Genomic DNA, 19,870 nt, shown 5'->3' on the forward strand with positions numbered 1-19,870 from the left:
TCCTTTTTTCCCTTTCTTATTCTCCTCTGTGTTGTTCTTTTTGTTTGTTGTTTGTTTTGTTATGGTTATTTGTTGGCCCTTTCCTTTATACTTCTTTTCCCTGTACTCTGAATCTTCATTCACAGGAATGCAGATCATGCTGTGAAGGGATGATTTGCAATGTGGAAGTCCCCACAAATCACACAAATGCAGTGTTTGCTGTAATACAAGCTAGGCGATCATCAGGCTCCATCCCTTGGACATTCAGTTTACCAATGCTTGCTTGTGTTTTCACAGTTCATTTACTATGATGCTATTGTTCCCAGGAGGATTAGAGACAATCCTTCTAAGCTCAAACTTGAAACTGTGAGCTATGAACATTCTGGCTGGAGATGAACTTTGTTCATCATGAAGAATTCCATAAGCATGTTAGACCACAACACAGAGGTTTGTGATGTATGGAGCCAACTGTTTGCTATGCTGAAGTGCCCATTGAAAGGGCCTGCAGTATTGGGACACCAGGAATAAGGCAAGGATGGAGAACCCAGAGGCAAGAGCTAGAGGGGATCAATCTATCGTTTTCCTTACCACAGCTGGCTGCATTGTTCAGTACTTGAGGCAGAAGGAAAAAACCCTCTGAGCCAGACCCTTAACAAGAAGACTATCTGGTCTTCCTTCACCACAAGGAGGTTGCTGAGTCAGACACCCTCACCATTTTGACTTGCTAAAACTACAGTTCTTAAAAGTATGAAAGTGATATTTTCATCAAAGAACAACAGTGAAGAAAAAAGAAGACAGCTTTAGGAAAGTTTTCTAGTTTAACTTCTGAAGTTTGGTCACTAAATGTGGGAGAAATTAAAGCTTTTAAATTATGTAATTATGGTGTATGTGCCTTTTTTGTCATTTATATAATATTATCGTCCAAAATCTAAAATATATGTTACAGTGGTTTCTATAGCAAAGAGCAGTTTCTTCTTTATTGCTAGATTTCCAAATCAAGTGTACAATTCTTTGATATGGTGATTTTTTTTAAAGTACTCCCCTTCACCCAAGACTGGGAAATTTTAGGGCACTGGTCCTTTAAAAAAAATCCTAATGTAGACATAAATCTATTTTGGAGTCCTGAACCCAAAGGAACTATTTGCCTTGGGAAAATTCTTGATGAAGATACATTCTGAGAAAAAGAAGGAAAAATTAAGGAATCTCCAAGATCCCACCAACAAAGCAGGATAAAAAGTTCCTTCTCCCTCATGAGGAGTATACCACAGAAGAAGTATTTCCTGCAAACAAACCCATGAGAATGTTTTTTCCCTCACTTCTTTGTTAACTCCCCTTCTCAGAACTCCAAGTGAGCCATCTCTTCATGTTCAGAAGCTTGTTTGTTCTCATTATCATTTAGGATATGTAATGGTATGATCTCTAAACTTTGTTTATGCCTGCAATGCCAGCTGATTGGTTGATTGAACTTTATATTAAACTGGAGCCATTTAAAAATGCAGTGGATGGGCAAACTGCCTCACCTGTTTTTGTACAAAACGGAGTTTTTACAGATATATGTTTCCCCCTAAATAAAAGTTAACTTATATTTTTAAAAAAAAAAAATCTAAACTTGTGAGCTGTAAGGAAACAGACCACAGGCCAAACTCACTCCTCTTACTCCTAAATTAAAAAAAAAACACTTTAAGATATCTTTCTTTTGTTTTTTTTTTAAACTAAACTTGTGAGGTAGAAAGAAACAGGTAAGGCTGTATTTGTCCCTCAGGATAGTTTGCCAGCCCATGGTTTAGAGACTTTATCAGCAAGCACATACCTTGTGGTAAGCACTAGAAATACAAACATGAAGGAAAAAAAGTTTCCAAACTTTAAGGAGTTTGCATTCCAATGGGGGAGACATCATGTATATATAAAAGTATATTAAGTGTCTGAGACCGGATATGAACCCAAGTACTCCTGACTCCAGGGCCAGTGCTTTATCCACTGCACCACCTAGCCACCCCGAGCATTTTATAAGAAATAAACAAAGTGGATACAAAATCACCTTAAGGCAGCAGTAGCAGCAGACAGAACCAGGGAAGGTTTCCTGTAGGGGGTAACCCTTGAGCTGAGTCTTAAAGGAAAACAGGAATTCCAGGAGGCAATGGTGAGGAATGAGAGCATTCCAGGCATAGAGGGAAAAAGGCTCAGAGACAGGAGATAAGATTTCATGTGAAAGGGCCATCAGATAGTATACGTTTGGACCAGGGACAGCATAGAGTAGAGTTAAAATGTAATTCAAAGGAAAAACAGGAAGTACCTAGGTTATAAAGATCTTTAAATACTAGAAGAGTTGTATTTGATCCTTAAGATAATATAAAACAGCTGGAGTTTATTGAGTCCTGAGATTGGGAAAATCACTTGTGACTAAGTAAAGGATAGCTTAGAGTGAGCAGAGGCTCAATTCAAGAAGATCAAAAGGCTATTAGAATAATCTACTGAGAGGTGATGAGGGCTTAAATTAGGGTAGTGACTGTAATTGGAGAGAAGAGGTATTATCCAAGAGATGTTCTGGAGAGGAAAACAAAATTTGATTACTGATTGGATGGAAGCTGTGTTATAAGAAGGAACTGAGGAGTGGGTTGCCAACCTGGGCAGCTGGAAAGATGATAGTGCCCTCAACAATGAAAAAGAAGTTCAGAAAAGGGATGTTTGAGCATAAAGATATGTATTCTCTTTTGAACATTGTGAATTTGAGATTACTATAGGACAGTCAAAGAGAATAGACAATTTATGATGGAGGACTTGAACTCAGGAGAAAAAACTAGGGCTATATAGATCTCAGGGGAGGATATCATTTAGATAGAAATGATCATTGAATTCACTGGAGCTTATGAGATTACCAAATGATAGTTCATGGAAAGAGAAAAGAAGAGGTACAGAGCATGGTATGACATGGATTATGAACCAGAAAAGGGAACTGAGGAATGGCTAGACAGGAGAGAACAGAGAACAAGAATATAAAAACTTGGAGAAAAGAAAGTTTCTAAGAGAAGATAATCAATAGTATCAGAAGTTGTATATAAGTCGAATTAAGAAAAAAGCCATAAGATTTGACAATTGAAAAATCAATGGAGACCTTGGAGAGAGCCATTTTAGTAAAGTAATGAAGGCAGATTGCAGCAAAGTCACTAATGGAAATCTTTCTGCTCTTCAGTAACTTACTTCTGGCAGGATAAAACTTACTTCTATGTTTGTGATTCTCTTATAAAGTGATTTGCCCAAGGTCACAGGTAATAAGTGAACCCCATGTCCTCTCCAAATGATTTCAGCACTCTGACTCCTCAAGATATAAAATCATAAACTTGAAGTTAGAAGGAACGTTGAAGGTCATCTATTTCAATCCCCCCCAAGTACAGATAAGAAAACTGAAGCAAAGAAAAGCAAAAGGAGCTTTGAAATGATGAGTTTGAGATGCCTACAGGATGACCAAAAAGAAACATCTAGTAAACAGTTGGTGATAAGACTGAAACTCAGGAGACTAGAGAGACTGGGCAGTTCTTTTCAGTGGTAAGAGATAGATTTGAGATCTGAATCTAAGCTCCCTCACTCCAAATGTAAATTGCAGTCCTTCTAAATTGGTTGTTGTAGTTGAGGAAGTTAACTTCCTGAAGGCCAACATCTAGTGAAGAACCTTTAAAACTTTAGCTTTGATGTCAAGTCCATCATCTGGCCTATACCCATGGCATTTCCTTCTCAGAATTTGTGTTCTTCTGGGATGACCTCTAAGAACCCATTGTAACCCATTGTGAAAAGGCATCTCAGGAGGATTCCTGTGAAGGTAGAAAACAGAAAAATGGCAACTAGTAAACTGTCTTCCCCATTAGCACATTTATCTTCTTAGTCCTGATAGTTTATGCCATGAAGCTCATTCAGTACTTTAAACATTATGGGCTAGTTTCAGGAGCTGATGACAGAAATAATGTAAATTCATATTTATGCTGCATCTCTTTTTAAATGTTCTGAGTTCTTGACATCCTTATTCTCCCAACCTTTCTATAAAACAGGGAAGAAGGAGGCATCATCATTCCCAAGTCTCACCAATCCAGTCTTGGTATTACCTGGGAGCATCAGTTTTGAAGAATGAAATAGATTTATCCCACCTTTTACTCATCAGCTTGAAGAATATGAGTTTTCAAAGTTCATACTTGTTTGAAATTAATTACATATGGTTTTGCTTGGAGACACTTTAATAGCATCTTTGTTTTCTTTTTATTCTTCAGGGTTTCTTTTGAGTACTAAAAGGATGAATTGTATAATGATAAAACAGCTGATGATCTTCCCCTTCCTCCCTGGTTCTGTCTCAGTTCTAGGTAAATGGAAATTCTTATGCTTCATTCTCCCCACTCTCACCCCACTCCAGCAAATTAATTTTGCCCCAACCAATAGATAATGAATGGATATTTCCTACCATCCCTCACCAATGTTTTTTTTCCTTGTTTGAGCCAAGCAACTCCTTTTAAGAACATGAAGGGATTCCATGATTGACATGTGTAGCTTGCCAAATATGTATTTTTGTAATCCATCCCTGATTATGCCAGAAGCAGATTATCCAGGGTTTTGCTTTTTCTGTTGGCCACCATCTCTTGGCATGTTTAATTGTCACTTCAATTAGCAGACAACAGGGCCTAGAGAGGGGAGCTAGTCTAGAAAAAGATAAAGGAGATCAATGGCATTGCTTCATAATTTTAGGTCCTTTACATACACATTATAACACTAAGTGACTAATAATTTATTTTTTTAATTTTTAAACATTTTGTTTTCCAATTATATACAATAGTAAATTGTACCCATCATTTTTTTCAAGGCCCTGAATTGTACAATTTCCCCCCCTCCTCCCTCCCCCCCAGGCTGTCTGACAGTGTCTACATTGTTTCCATGCCATACATTGATGTAAATTGAATGTTATAAGTGTAAACATAAGAATAAACATAAAACCCCCTACCCCCCAAGAAGATGGGAAACCTCAAGAATAGGGAGAGAGAAAAAAATTGTACTTCAGTCTGTATTCAGATTCCAACTCTGTCTCTGGGGTGAGTTCCTTTCTTTATCATAAATCCACCAGAGAAGTTGCTTCAATATTTTTTCCCTCAGTTGCTATCACTAGCTGTACCTCCACTCTATTCCTCCCCACTCTTATTTATTCTATGTTCTCTCTCTCTTCTTTCATCCTGGCCCTGTCCAAAAGTGTATTGTATCTGAGTACCCTCTCCCTTGATCTTTCCTCTCTTCTGTCACCTAGGGACCCTTCCCTCCCCCCATTTCCCCTCATCCTGTCCCTTTCCTCCCATCCTTCTCCAGGGCAAGACAGATTTCCTCACCCTATTAAGTGTGTATGCCATTTCCTCCCTGAGCCATTTCCAATGAGAATGAAGGCTCACTCATTCCCCCTTTACTTGCCTCCTCCCCTCCATTGAAAAAGCTTTTTTTGACTCTTATGTGAAATCTCTCAGCTTCTTCATCATCATCTCCTTTTCCTTCCTTCCAGTACTTTCCCCATCACCCTTTCACTCCATCCCTTTATCACATCATACCATTATATTCCACTCCTTCCTATGTCCTGTCTGTATATGCTCCTTCTAGCCGCTCTTATAAATGAGAAGGTTCATATGAGTTATCAATATCTTTTTCCTGTGCAAGAATACAAACAGTTCAACATCATCAAGTTCCTCATAGTTAGTCCCTCTCTTCCACTCCCTCTATGGTTCACCAGAGTCCTGTACTTGGAGATCAAACTTTCTGTTCAGCTCTGGTCATCTCGTTAGGAAAGTTTGCAAGTCCCATTTCATTGAAAATCCATCTTTTCCCCTGAAAGAGGATGTTTAGTTTTCCTGGGTAATTGATTCTCAGTTGTAAACCAAGATATTTTGCCCTCTGGAATATCATATTCCAATCCCTATGAGCCCTTAATGTAGATGCTGCCAGATCCTGTGTAATCCTGACTATGGAGCCTCGGTAGTTGAATTGTCTGTTTCTGGCAGCTTTTAGAATTTTCTCTTTGATTTGGGAGTTTTGGAATTTGGCTATAATATTCCTGGAAGTTTTTCTTTTGGGATCCCTTTCAGGGGTGACCGGTGAATTCTCTCAATTTCTATTTTACCCTCAGCTTCTAGGATCTCAGGGCAATTTTGCTGTATTATTTCTTGAAAAATGAAGTTTAGGCTCTTTTCCTGGCCGTGGCTTTCAGATAGTCCAATAATTTTCAAATTATTTCTTCTGGATCTGTTTTCAAGGTCAGTTGTTTTTCCAATGAGATATTTCACATTTTCTTCTAATTTTTGGCTTTTTTGGAAACGTTTTATTTCTTCCTGATTTCTTGCAAAGTCATCAGCTTCCTTTAGTTTCATTTTGCATTTGAAGGAGTTATTTTCTTCAGAGAGCTTTTTTATCTCCTTTTCCAGCCGGCCAATTCTGCTTTTTAAGGCATTCTTCTACTCATTTGCCTTTTGTTTTGCTTTTTGCATTAGGCCTAAACTGGTTTTTAACATATTATTTTCTTCAGTATTTTTTTTTATTTCTTTCACCAAGCTTTTGATTTGGTTTTCATGATTTTTCCACATTGCTCTCATTTCTCCTCCCAATTTTTCCTCCACCTCCCTGAATTGCTTTTCAAAGTCTTTTTTGAGCTCATCCAGAGTCTGAGCCCATTTTCTATTTCTCTTGGAGGTTTTGGATACAGAAGCTTTGATTTTTATCATCATCAGAGTATGTGTTTTGCTCTTCCATAGGACTGAAGTAATTCTCTAATGACTAATAATTTATTATTGTAATTCATATAGTACCTCATTTTCGTTGTTTGTTGCTCATTACAAAATGAGTAGAGTACTAGATCTAGGGGAAGGTTAGGTTTCAAATCTCACCTCTTCAACTTGATGACCTCAGGCAACTTATTTAACTTCTTGGAGCTTCAGACAACTCTCTAAGGCTTAGACATCAAGTTATGAAAGTTTTCCATCAGCATTGGTTGATGAAATTGCCATATTCATCTGAGTATGTGTTTTGATCTTCCATATGACTAAAGTAATTCTCTATGGTCATATTCTTCTTCTTTTTCAGTTGTTTACTCATTTCTTCAGCCTAATTTACAGCATTTCCAAGGCTTTGGGGTTTTTTTGGGGGGCACACCCCACTGGGACCTTTATTCCTCCAAGGTCTTATGCTCTCTTACCTGTGCTTTGATATGTAGATGAGGCACTGCCCTCTGCCCTGGAGCTTTGAGGAGGATCCCTTTTATCTTAGTATGGAAGACCAAACTGCAACCTGGATCTGAGTGTTGGTAAACAGCAGAGTCCTGCTCCAGGGAAAGCAGAGAAATTTCTGCAGTCTTCCCTGACCCCCTTACCATCTGTGGGCTGTGCTCTGGGGGGTGCAGGCTTGTTTCTCCAGATTCTTGCTGCAGGTTCTGTGGCTGGTGCTCCCTCACTCGACACTCATTTTGGTGTAGCGGAATTCTCTCCCCACCCCTTCAAGCTGTTTCAGGACTGTGCTGCTACAGGGGCTTTTTCCAACTCCTGGTCCTAGTGAAACATACCTTTTCTTTGGAACTTCTAAGTTGTCTTGGACTGGGAAAGTGTATCACTCAGTCTCTCTGTGGGTTCTGCCTCTCTAAATTTTGGCTAGAGTCATAGTTTGTTGGCTTTTAGAATTTGGGAGGAAGGAGTTCCCAGGGAAATACTGCCTTCATGCTGCCATCTTGGCTCTGCCCCTGAAGTTGCCTTATTTACAGATCTTTAGCCCATAGGTGTTGCCCTTTATAAGATAAGCAACAGAGTATCTTTTCTGGTAGGAAAATTGTTTCATGTAGCTCTGGTAAGCAATGAGAGAAAACCCAGACCAATCATTATTGCTACATGTTAATATTTCTGGTGGGAGATTTGCAAACAGAAGATATGGAGAAGGTAAAAGAGTAAAACTTTTGACAAAATATAAGTCCATAAATTATTCAGTTAATATACTTTTTAAGGCATGATGGCAGACACTGAGGAAGATACAAAGATCAGATTTATAGAGCTGACAATTTAGAAGAGGAAGTAAGTTATGCATACAAATGACACATTCAAAATAAACAATGATACAAATGGAATTCATTCTGTCCTTGTCTCCCTTTACTAGGATCAGTTGTCATATACTCTTTTCATGTATTTTATATAAGTCTACTTCCTCGAATAAGTGGTTACTATGTTTTTATTCCAAGTTCAACCAGAATAAAGTCATTTCTCAGAAGAGAAACCATGCATGTGTGGTCAGATGGGAATTAATAAAACTAAGCTAGTTTTAATTAATTTTATTAAACTAATAAAATAAACAAAAACATTCAGAAAACTGAAAGAGTTTAGAATCTAGAAAAATGGGCAATTCGTCTACTTTCTACAAAGTCTGAACACTGTCAAGTCACCTACTTAGACCAAAGAATAATCCGCTTTTATGATTAGATGCTGACTCTTAATTTAACCTTTAACAAAATGTGGAGTTTGCCAACGTTTAAAAATCTTTGCTTTGATTTTTGGACCTTCTACATATCATTTGTCATCTTATTCTATGACCTCAGATGCTCTGATTTCTGTACAACTAGATACACTTACTCACTCTTGCAATTTTAGAATTAAGGGGGAAAATTGCCCAGATAGAAATCACTGACATAATCATACTGCTTTCAATCATTTTTTTAGGCATATTTCCTGTTACATTAAGGCCAGGATGAGTGTCCAGACTGAAGGTGATTGAAAGTTGACTAGTTGGACTTGCTTTCAGAGCATCACCTATGAAACCTGACTGTTCTTTTATTATTACTTATTTTCTTCCATATTATTCCAATTACAGGAAAAGATAATTTTTGACATTCATTTTTGTATGATTTTTGAGTTCCCTCCATTTTCTCCCTCCCTCTATTCCCTCTCTCTCTCCTCACCGACACAGCAAGTGATCTGCTATGGCATATACATATATATATATATATATATATATATATGTATATATATATACATATATATATATATATATGTACAATCGGGTTAAATGTATTTCAACTATGATTCTTCTTACCCTCATTCCTCTTGCCCCTTCCTTCACCAACTTTAGTCATGGAGAAAAAATCAAGTAGAAAATAATTTGTCTTTCTCAAACTTCTTTTACTATTAAAAAAATCCCTTTTATATTTTTATTCTCATTCATAGTAGGGGGTTTTGTTGTTGTGGGGTTTTTTTTTGCATGTTGTACCCATTTTAACGGACTAAATTAAATTAAATTTTTAGATCCATTTTGGAAACAAAGAACAAATCACAGAAATTCAATGTGAATTGTGGAAAGAGCACTGGCCCTGGGATAAAATTTTAGCTCTGACCCTGCATGCATACATGTATACTTATACATATATATCTTTATACATATTTTATTATATAAAAAAAGCTCCTTTTGGCCTGTTTTCCTTTTTGCAAACTGAGATTGGATGAGATAGTCTGTGAAATTCCTTGTAACATTAAATTTATGATTTTATGATCCTGAATATAACAGAATAAATTTGCACCTGAACAAGAAAGTCATCTACAACCTACCTGACAAGTGATCTGAATTTGGCTTAAAATCCCCCTCCCTCTTTGGATTGTTTTGTTGTAAGGAAGCTCTTCCTAATATCAAACTGAACATGTTTTTCACATCTTTCTTCCATTGATCCTATTTCTGCCATTTGAAAGCAAGCAAGACAAGTCTGTTCTCTTGTCCTACTTTTTAATGCTTGAAGATAGCTATCATTTTCTAGATTCTTCTCTAGGCTCAGCATCCCCAGTTCCTTCAACTCATCTCCCCATGACCCCGAAGTCTTTCATTAACCTAACTGTCCTTGTTAAAGTGCTTTCTAGTTTATTAGTGTCTTTTCTAAAAGGCAGCATCCATAACTGAGCACTTCATATAAGGTCTGATGAGAGATTATGACAGGTCCAATTGCTCCTGTAGTTCTGATGGCTATACCCCTCAAAGCAGTCCAAGAAACTTTACACTTCTTGGCTATCATACTGTTGAAACTTATGACCCTGCAGTTCACTGACATTCCAAAACCCTTTTCAGATTGCTGCCTAGCCAAGTCTCCCTCATTTTGTATTGAAGTTGATTTTATTTTTTAAAACCCAAGCATAAAACTATATATTCATCCTTGTTATGTTTCATCTTATTGGATGTGGCCCAAGATTCTAGCCTGTCAAGATCTTTTTGAATCATCAGTATCATCTAGTGTGTTATCAACTCCTGTTAACTTGAAACTTTCTCTACTTCTCTATGTCATTTGAAAGTATGATATTGGACTTCCGACCAAGATGGTGGAGAGAAGACAGGCACAGTTTTAAAATCTGATCTCTTCCCCATCTATCACATGAAACAAACCTCTTAAAAGAAACCTGAACCAGGAAACCCAGAAAGAAAAGCCAGCAGAGGAAAATCTAGCTCAGGATTTGTCTCCTGCAGTAGCCTTGGCTGAGTACCAGCAGGTGAGTCTGAGCTCCCAGGGAAGATCAGCCCAGGATCAGCCAGATCAACAGCTGAATTGGAACCTGGAGTCTGAGGGCCCGAGAGCCGGACCTACTGGATCAGCGGTGGGGCTGGATGAAGGGGGCTTGGGTCCACGGGGAAGCAGAGGCGCTGGTGTTGGTGCTGTCCCCCTGGAGCTTGGGGAAGGGGCTGCGGGGAGAGGTCTCCTGCAGGAGAGCTGTGGATGCCATCCCTGGGGTCCTCAGGTCTGAGAAACTCTGAGCCCAGGCCTCCATTGCACTGAGGCCTCTTCTCAAACAAATGCAAATTACTTCTGCCTCAGGCCCAGGTGTGTGAGCAAAAGAACCAGCCCAGCTGAGGAATGACCTCAGGCCAGGGTAAAGCCCACCACTGATTAAAGGCAAAAGAATTCAATAGTTCCTATTCCCTCCCTCAAGCAAAGGGAGGAGGCCTCACAACCAAGGTCACAGACACCCCAGAGAGGGCAACCAGCACCTCCTACTGGCCAGCCAGAGAAACTGCACTCAGTAAAGCCTTTAGAGATCCCAAGCCCAGGTGAACCAGCCCCACCCAACTCAAGGTCTTAGCATAATGAAGAAGGGTCAGCAGAAAGGTGGATCCATAGAAAAATTCCTGGAAGGCAAAGACCCCAACCCAGAGAGACCTGGAACATCTGAGGAGAATACAATCTGGTCTCCAGCACAGAAAGACTTCCTTGAAGAAATAAGGAAGGAGTTTAAAAATCAACTGGAAAATTTGGGGGAGACAATTAATACCTTGCAACAAGAAAACAAAACCTTAGAAAGTAGAATTGGACAAACTCAAAAGGAGAATAAATCTCTCAGATCATCAATTGGACAATTACAAAATGAGAATAATTCTCTCAGATCCTCAAATGAGCAAATGTAAAAAGAAATTAATTCTCTCAAAACCTCAATTGGTCAAATGGAAAACTCTTTCAAAAGTAGAATTGACCAATTGGAAAAGGTTAATGAAGAAAACTCCTCCCCCCCCCCCCAAAAAATAATGGAGTCTACAGAAACTAATGACTCCACGAGACAGCAAGAGTCAGTTAAACAAAATCAAAAAATAGAAAAAATGGAAGCAAATGTGAAATACCTCATCAACAAAACCACTGACCTGAAGAATAGATCGAGGAGGGGCAACCTGAAAATTATAGGACTTCCTGAAAACATTGAAGAGAAAAAAAGCCTGGACTTAATATTACAGGATCTAGTGATGGAAAACTGCCCTGACATTATGGAATCGGAGGGCAAAGTAGTTATTGAAAGGGTACATCGATCCCCACCAGAAAAAAATCCTAAAATAAAAACACCAAGGAATGTTGTGGCCAAACTCCAGAACTATCAGATAAAAGAGAAAATCCTGCAAGCAGCCAGAAAGAAACAATTTAAATATCAAGGAGCCACAGTAAGGATCAAGCAGGACCTGGCTCCATCAACTTTAAGGGATCAAAGGGCCTGGAACAAGATATTTTGAAGAACACGGGAGCTTGGAATGCAGCCAAGAATCTACTTTCCTGCGAAGCTGAGCCTTCTCTTCCAGGGAAAAAGATGGACATTTAATGAAATGGAAGAATTCCAAAAATTTCTGATGAAAAGACCAGAGCTAAACAGAAAATTTGGACATCAAACAGGAGGTTCAAGAGACACATGAAAAGGTAAAAAAAAAAGGGGGGGGACAGTAAAAGGAAAAAAAAATACAATCCAGTAAGTTGAAACTGGCTATATCCCAGCATGGGGGCGGGGGGGAGAGACTCTCATAAATCCTGAGAAATGTAACTCTAACAGAGAGAATATACCTAGCCAGAAATGATGGACATCCATGACCTGTCCATGAGACTGATATCTAATGGGATGTAACTGGCTTTAACTCCACTGGGGAGAAAGACTCTAATAACTCTCAGGAATTTGGACTCTATTCAACAGAATATACCGAACTAGAAGGGACAGACACTCAGAATTTTCTATGACTTAGATATAATGATCTAAAAAAAATACACTACCTCCCTAAAAAGGGGGACAGGAAAGAGAAGGGAGGAGGGAGGGGACTGAATGGGACAAATCTCATTACACTAAGAGGTACAAAAAACCTATGGTAATAGAGGGGAAGAAGGGAGTAGAGGAGAAACACCTGAATCTTCTCCTCATCATACTTGGCTTAAAGTCAACCTACACATACTCAGTTAAATTATAAAACATCTAACCTTCCAAGTATTAAAAGGGGAAAAGGGCAGGGGGGATGGAGAAAGGGAAGGGGAGTGGAGGAAAAAAGGGGAAATAACAAAAGGAAGGGAAGGGAAAAGGGAAAAGGGAAAAGGGAAAGGGGAAAGAAAGGGGAGGGTGTGATTTAGGAGGGCAAACACACTGAAGGGGGTGGTATTCAAAAACAAAATACTGGGGAATATGGATAAAAGGGGGGGAAAGGGGGAAAATACAAATAGAGGGAAGATAGCACAGAGGGCAATAAAGAATTAGTAATCATAACCTTGAATGTGAATGGGATGAACTCTCCCTTAAAATGTAAGCAAATAGCAGAGTGGATTAAAAACTAGAATCCTACAATATGCTGCTTACAAGAAACTCATTTGAAGCAGAGAGATACATATAGAGTAAAGGTAAAAGGTTGGAGCAAAATATATTTTTGCTTCAGCTGAAGTAAAAAAAGCAGGAGTAGCAATCCTTATCTCAGACAAAGCAGCAGCAAAAATAGATAGCTTTAAAAGAGATAAGTAAGGAAACTTTATCCTCCTAAAAGGTACTTAGACAATAAAGTCATTTCAATATTGAATATATATGCACCCAGTGGGACAGCAACCAAATTCTTAGAGGAGAAGCTGAAAGAATTACAGGAAGACATAGACAGCAAAACTCTACTAGTAGGAGACCTCAACCTTCTGCTATCAGATCTAGATAAATCAAATCATAAAACAAGAAAGAAATTAGGGAAGTAAATAGATTGTTAGAAAAATTAGATATGATAGACATATGGAGGAAACTGGATGGGGATAGAAAGGAATATACCTTTTCCTCTGCAGTACATGGAACTTATACAAAAATTGACCATGTACTAGGACATAAAAACCTAATGATCAACTGCAGAAAGGCAGAAATAGTGAATACATATTTCTCAGATCACAATGCAATAAAAGTCATATGCAATACTGGGCCAAGGAGATATAGACCCAGAGCAAATTGGAAACTGAATAAGCTCATCTTAAAAAATGAGTGGACCAAAAAACAAATTATAGAAATAATTAACCATTTTATCCTAGATAATGATAATAATGAAACAACATACCAAAACCTATGGGATTCATTCAAAGCAACTCTCAGGGGATATATTATAGCTCTAAATGCTTATATGAATAAATTGGAGAAAGAGGAAATCAATGAATTAAACATGCAACTAAAAAAATTAGAGAAAGAACAAATAAAAAATCCCCAATCAAATACCAAATTAGAAATTTTAAAAATTAAAGGAGAAATTAATAAAATTGAAAGCAAAAAACTATTGAATTAATAAATAAAACCAAAAGTTGGTATTATGAAAAAACAAATAAAATTGATAAACCTCTCGTCAATTTGATTAAAAAAAAAAGAAAGAAGAAAACCAAATTGCTAGTATTATAAGTGAAAAAGGTGAACTCTATCTGAAACCATCAACAAGCATTATACTCAATGGGGAGAGGCTAGAGGCATTCCCAATAAGATCAGGGGTTAAACAAGGGTGCCCATTATCACCACTACTATTCAATATTGTATTAGAAATGTTAGCATCAGCAATTAGAGAAGAAAAAGAAATTAAAGGAATTAGAATTGGGAAGGAAGAGACAAAACTCTCACTATTCACAGATGACATGATGGTCTACCTAGAGAATCCCAAGACATCATCTAAAAAACTACTGGAAACAATTAGCAATTTTAGCAAAGTTGCAGGTTATAAAATAAACCCCCATATATCCTCAACTTTCCTATATATGTCTAGCAAGAAACAGCATGAAGAGCTAGAAAGAGAAATCCCATTCAAAGTAACCTCAGACAGTGTAAAATATTTGGGAGTCTATTTGCCAAGACAGACTCAGAATCTTTTTGAAAACAATTATAAAACACTTCTCACACAAATTAAAGCAGATTTAAATAACTGGGCAAATATCAACAGCTCATGGATAGGGAGAGCTAATACAATAAAAATGACAATTCTACCAAAACTAAACTATCTGTTTAGTGCCTTACCAATCAAAATTCCAAAAAATTACTTTAATGAGTTAGAAAAAATTGTAAGTAAATTCATATGGAGAAATAAAAAGTCAAGAATTGCCAGGAGCTTAATGAAAAAAAATGCAAACGAAGGTGGCTTAGCACTATCTGATCTAAAATTATAAAGCATCAGTCATCAAAACTGTTTGGTATTGGCTAAGAAATAGAGTGGTGGACCAGTGGAATAGACTAGGTGTAAAAACAGGAGAGGATTATAGTAATCTGCTGTTTGATAAACCCAAAGAGTCCAGCCACTGGGATAAAAACTTCCTCTTTGATAAAAACTGCTGGGATAATTGGAAGTTAGTATGGAAGAAACTTAGATTAGACCAACACCTCACACCCTTTACCAAGGTAAGATCCAAATGGTTACAGGACATAGACATAAAAAAACAATACTATAAATAAATTAGAAGATCAAGGACTAGTCTACCTGTCAGATCTATGGAAAGGGGAACAGTTTATGACTAAGGAAGAGTTGGAGAACATCACTAAAAACCAATTACATCATTTCAATTACATTAAATTAAAAAGTTTTTGCACAGATAAAACCAATGTAATCAAGATCAAAAGAAAAGTAGTAAACTGGGAAACAATCTTTACAACTAATGATTCTGACAAAGGACTCATTTCTAAAATATACAGAGAACTAAGTCGTATTTTTAAAACAAAAAGCCATTCCCAATTGACAAATGGTCAAAGGATATACAAAGGCAATTTACAGATGAGGAGATCAAAGCAATCCATAGCCATATGAAAAAATGCTCTAAATCATTAATTATTAGAGAAATGCAAATTAAAGCTTCACTGAGGTACCACCTCACACCTCTCAGATTGGCCAGTATGACCAGGAAGGATAATGATCATTGTTGGAAGGGATGTGGGAAATCTGGGACACTATTACACTGTTGGTGGATCTGTGAACTCATCCAACCCTTCTGGAGAGTTATTTGGAACTACACCCAAAGGGCAACAAAAATGTGCATACCCTTTGACCCAGCAATACCACTACTGGGTCTATACCCTGAAGAGATGAGGAAAAAGGGTAAAAACATCACTTGAACAAAAATATTTATAGCAGCCCTGTTTGTGGTGGCAAAGAATTGGAAATCAAGTAAATTTCCTTCATTTGGGGAATGGTTTAGCAAACTGTGGTATACATATGTCATGGAACACTATTTTTCTATTAGAAACCAGGAGGGATGGGATTTCAGGGAAACCTGGAGGGATTTGCATGAACTGATGCTGAGTGAGATGAGCAGAACCAGAAAAACACTGTACACCCTAACAGCAACATGGGAGTGATGTTCAACCTTGAAGGACTTGCTCATTCCATCAGCGCAACAATTGGGAACAATTTTTGGCTGTCTGCAAAGAAGAGTACCATCTGTATCCAGATAAGGAGCTGTGGAGTTTGAACAAAGTACAAGGACTATTGCCTTTAATTCGGAAAAAACAAACAAACAAACCCAGATGTCTTATTGTCTGATCTGGTTACCTCTGAGAATTCTGTTCTCTTTAAGGATATGATTTCTCTCTCATCACACCCAATTTGGATCAAGGTACAACATGGAAACAAAGTAAAGACTGATGGAGTGCTATCTGTGGGGTGGGGGTGGGGGGAGGGAAGCAAGATTGGGGGAAAATTGTAAAACTCAAATAATATCTTTAATAAAAATTTAAAAAAAAGAAGAAAGTTTGATATTCATGTCAGATCTGCTTTCTATCCAAGTCATTTGATTAAAAAAATGTTAAACAATAAAGGATGAAATACAGATACCTGAAGCACTCCCCTGGAGACCTCTTTTCACATTGGATGGATGGAATAAGTACTTATTTATTATTTGTCAGGCACTGTGCTAATTCCTTTATAAATATTTCACTTGAACCTGACCAAAAAAACAGAGATAGGTGCTGCATTTTACAGATGAGAAATCAAGGCAGAGTTGAAGTCCCAGAGTCACATAGGGGTCAAATTTTAGTTTGGGTCTTCCTGACTACAGGCCCATCATTCAATCCATTGCATCTCTCAGCCACCTAGGTTATCTCAAACCATTAATGACTATTTGTTCACTCAAGCAGTTGCATATCAAAGTAACTATGCTTTCATTTTTTAAAATAAAATAGCATTAGAGATATTGTCAAATATCTTCCTTTGTGTAATATCCTCCTTTATCATTTTAACGCTAATGGCATGATGGATAGACTCTGGGACTGGAGTCAGGAAGTCCTGAGTTCAAATCCATTTTCAGACATGTGTTAGCTCTGTGATTCTGTAAAATAATAATACGGTCCCTATGTATGAGACCAATTTAATTTTGGGACCCAAAATTTGAAAAAAATATGTATTACATAGAGTTATTGAACTCCAGTTTTATTCATCATAAAATTCATACAACCCCTCATCACTATTAAAACTCCCATCCATTAGCTTGTTCTCATCTTTGTTTGATGATGAAACACTGTATTAGGAGAGGCTCTGACTGATCTCCTGTCTGTGCTCTGGACTGGGGTTGACCACAAGCACTCCCTGGGCAAGTCTGGTGTGTGGACTCATGCTTAGTCTATTTTGTTTCATGAACCTGAAGCACCAATTTTGTCCTTTGAAATCAGTAAGTCTTGTTCATCACCAGTTCTTGTGATTGAACAATCTTTGTGGACACAGTTAATCCAATTGCCCTTTGTTCTTCAATCCATATCTTCAGTTCCCTCTCTATATCAGGCCTGACTTGCCTCCCATGGCCTTCTGCTAGAGTGTTTTCAGGAGGGTTTCTTCTTCCCATAGCCAGGCTCAGATTGTTTTCTCAGTTGGAGGAGGACCAATTTGACATTCAGTAGCACGATTTCCATTCATTTTTTGTAAACTGAATTACTTTGAACTTGAATTCAACACAAAAAAAAATCTTTTCTGAGCCATTTCTGGGCAGAACTTGGCAAAATGTAGCCTAATATACCAGTAACGAATGCAAAACAATGAGCCAAAAGACAAGTGGGGGAAAGTGGGAAATGCAAGTAAAAAATTCTACAACCACTGTACAAGGCACTCCCAGTCTTTAGACTCCAAATTTTCCAGAAAAGGGTGTGTCTAATACATGGGGCAATAAGGTACCTTATGGGGCTGTTGTGAACATCAAATAAGATAACTATAAAAGGAACTGAGCATGATGGCACATAGTTATGAGGAAAGTGAAATAAGAAGTGACTTGTCTAATATCCCATACATAAATAGATTAGCATCAGAACCAGGTCTTCTAAATCTTCCTACTCTTCTTTCCATGGTACTTTTAATGCCTCTGATAATACAAAGAATTCAATATTTTCCACTGTCCAGCTCTCATATGCACTTCCCTTCAGAGGTAAATGAGCACTGAATACAAAGCATTTTGATTAGATTTTAGGGGCGGAGCCAAGATGTGACAAGAACAGATCCTGTCTTAGGTGCTCTCTCATTAAACTTATAATCTAAGGACTCTAACTAAATTTTTGAGAGACAGAACCCACAGAGGGACCCAATGAGGCAGTTCTCTTACTCAAAGTAATCTGGAAAAGAGCAGAAAGGCTCTGCTCCCGGGGTTGGAGGGGCGGCCCGCCAGAGGGGTGGCCCGACAGAGGGAAAGAACTTCAGCCTCCTGTAGGCAGTCCCAGGGCTCTGGGAGCTGCAGCTCACAGCAGCAGGGGAGTTTCCTGAGCTACACCCCGGGGAGCATGAGGCACAAATTGGGGGAACAGCAGGGGACCTCTGTCAGAGCGAACACATGAAGCCCAGCCCTCAGGGCATACACAGAGAGCAGCTTGGCCAGCACAGCTGAGTTCCAGGAAACAGAAGCAGGCAGAGCCTGTAAGCAGGAGCCCCCAGGGCATGAGCCTATTGAGCTGAGGGAGGGGAGGGAAGAGAGATGGAGCTCTGTCCCTGGAACAGGACTCTGGGGCTCTGACCACATTCAGATCCTGAATGCAGTCTAGCCCTACCCATAGAAAAGCAGGAGACCCCTCCACCTCAGCCCCATAGCAGAGGGGGCCTCATATGGTCATTCACAAACCAGGAGGGAGGACAGAGCCTCACACACACTGAGAGCCTTGTGGGAGTGTCCCAAAAGCTCAGGAAGCACCCCAAAACCAGGCTCAGGCTGGGAAAATGAGCAAGCAGAGAAAGAAGAGGAACACCATTGAGAAATATTTTGCATATGAGCACAAGAAGGATCAAAATACTCAGTCTGAAGATGAGGAAGCATAAGCTCCTGCATCTAAAGACTCCAAGAAAAACAGAAATTAGGCTCAGGCTATGACAGAGCTCAAAAAAGACTTTGAATATCAAATGAGGGAGTTAGAAGAAAAACTGGAAAAAGAAATGAGAGAGATGCAGGAAAAACATGAAAATGAAGTCAGCAGCCTAGTCAAGGAAATCCAAAAAATTGCTGAAGAAAATAGTATGCTAAAAACCAGCTTAGGTCAAATGGATAAAACAGTTCAAAAAAGTTATTGAGCAGAAGTATGCTTTAAAAGGCAGAATTGGCCAGATGGAAAAAGAGATAAGAAAACTCTCTGAGGAGAACAAATCCTTTAGACAAGGAATAGAACTCAGGGAGATTGATGAATTAAAAGAAACCAGGACTCAATACTTCAAAACCAAAAAAATTGAAAAATTAGAAGAAAAGGTGAAATACCTCATTGAAAAAACAACTGATATGGAAAACAGACTTAGGAAAGACAATTTAAAAATTATTGGAATACCTGAAAGTCATGATCAGGAAAAGAGCCTTGACATCATTTTCAAAGAAATACTACAGGAAAATTGCCCTGATATTCTAGAAGCAGAGGACAAAATAGAAATGGAGAGAATCCACCAATCCCCTGGAGAAAGAGATCCCAAAAAACCAACCCCTAGGAATATTATAGCCAAATTCCAGAACTCCCAAGTCAAAAAGAAAACATTACAAGCAGCCAGAAGGACACAGTTCAAATATCGTGGAGCTGAAGTCAGGATCACACAGGACCTAGCAGCAACTACATTGGAAGCTCGTAGGGCTTAGAATATAATATACCGCAAGGCAAAAGAGCTTAGAATGCAGCCAAGCATCAACTACCCAGCAAGGCTGAATGTC

The 19,870-nt window shown here is 38.4% G+C and overlaps 1 protein-coding gene across 6 annotated transcripts in view; it reads left to right on the plus strand.

The window, feature by feature from the left end:
* The window catches only part of LYPD6B (LY6/PLAUR domain containing 6B), a 222,122-nt gene extending 215,819 nt beyond the window's left edge, over nt 1-6,303 (plus strand). For 4 of the 6 annotated variants that reach the window (XM_074215141.1, XM_074215140.1, XM_074215139.1 and 1 more), the window contains one exon: nt 126-6,302. In XM_074215141.1, the coding sequence (XP_074071242.1) occupies nt 126-290 (165 nt within the window). In that variant the 3' untranslated portion in view covers nt 291-6,302. Of the gene's footprint in view, nt 1-125 lie in introns of all 6 variants that reach the window. The other 2 variants (XM_074215143.1, XM_074215144.1) reach the window with 1 other exon arrangement.
* Nucleotides 6,304-19,870: the final 13,567 nt, after the last annotated feature.

This window comes from Macrotis lagotis, chromosome 1 (assembly GCF_037893015.1).
Source record: "Macrotis lagotis isolate mMagLag1 chromosome 1, bilby.v1.9.chrom.fasta, whole genome shotgun sequence".
Classification (NCBI taxonomy): domain Eukaryota; kingdom Metazoa; phylum Chordata; class Mammalia; order Peramelemorphia; family Peramelidae; genus Macrotis; species Macrotis lagotis.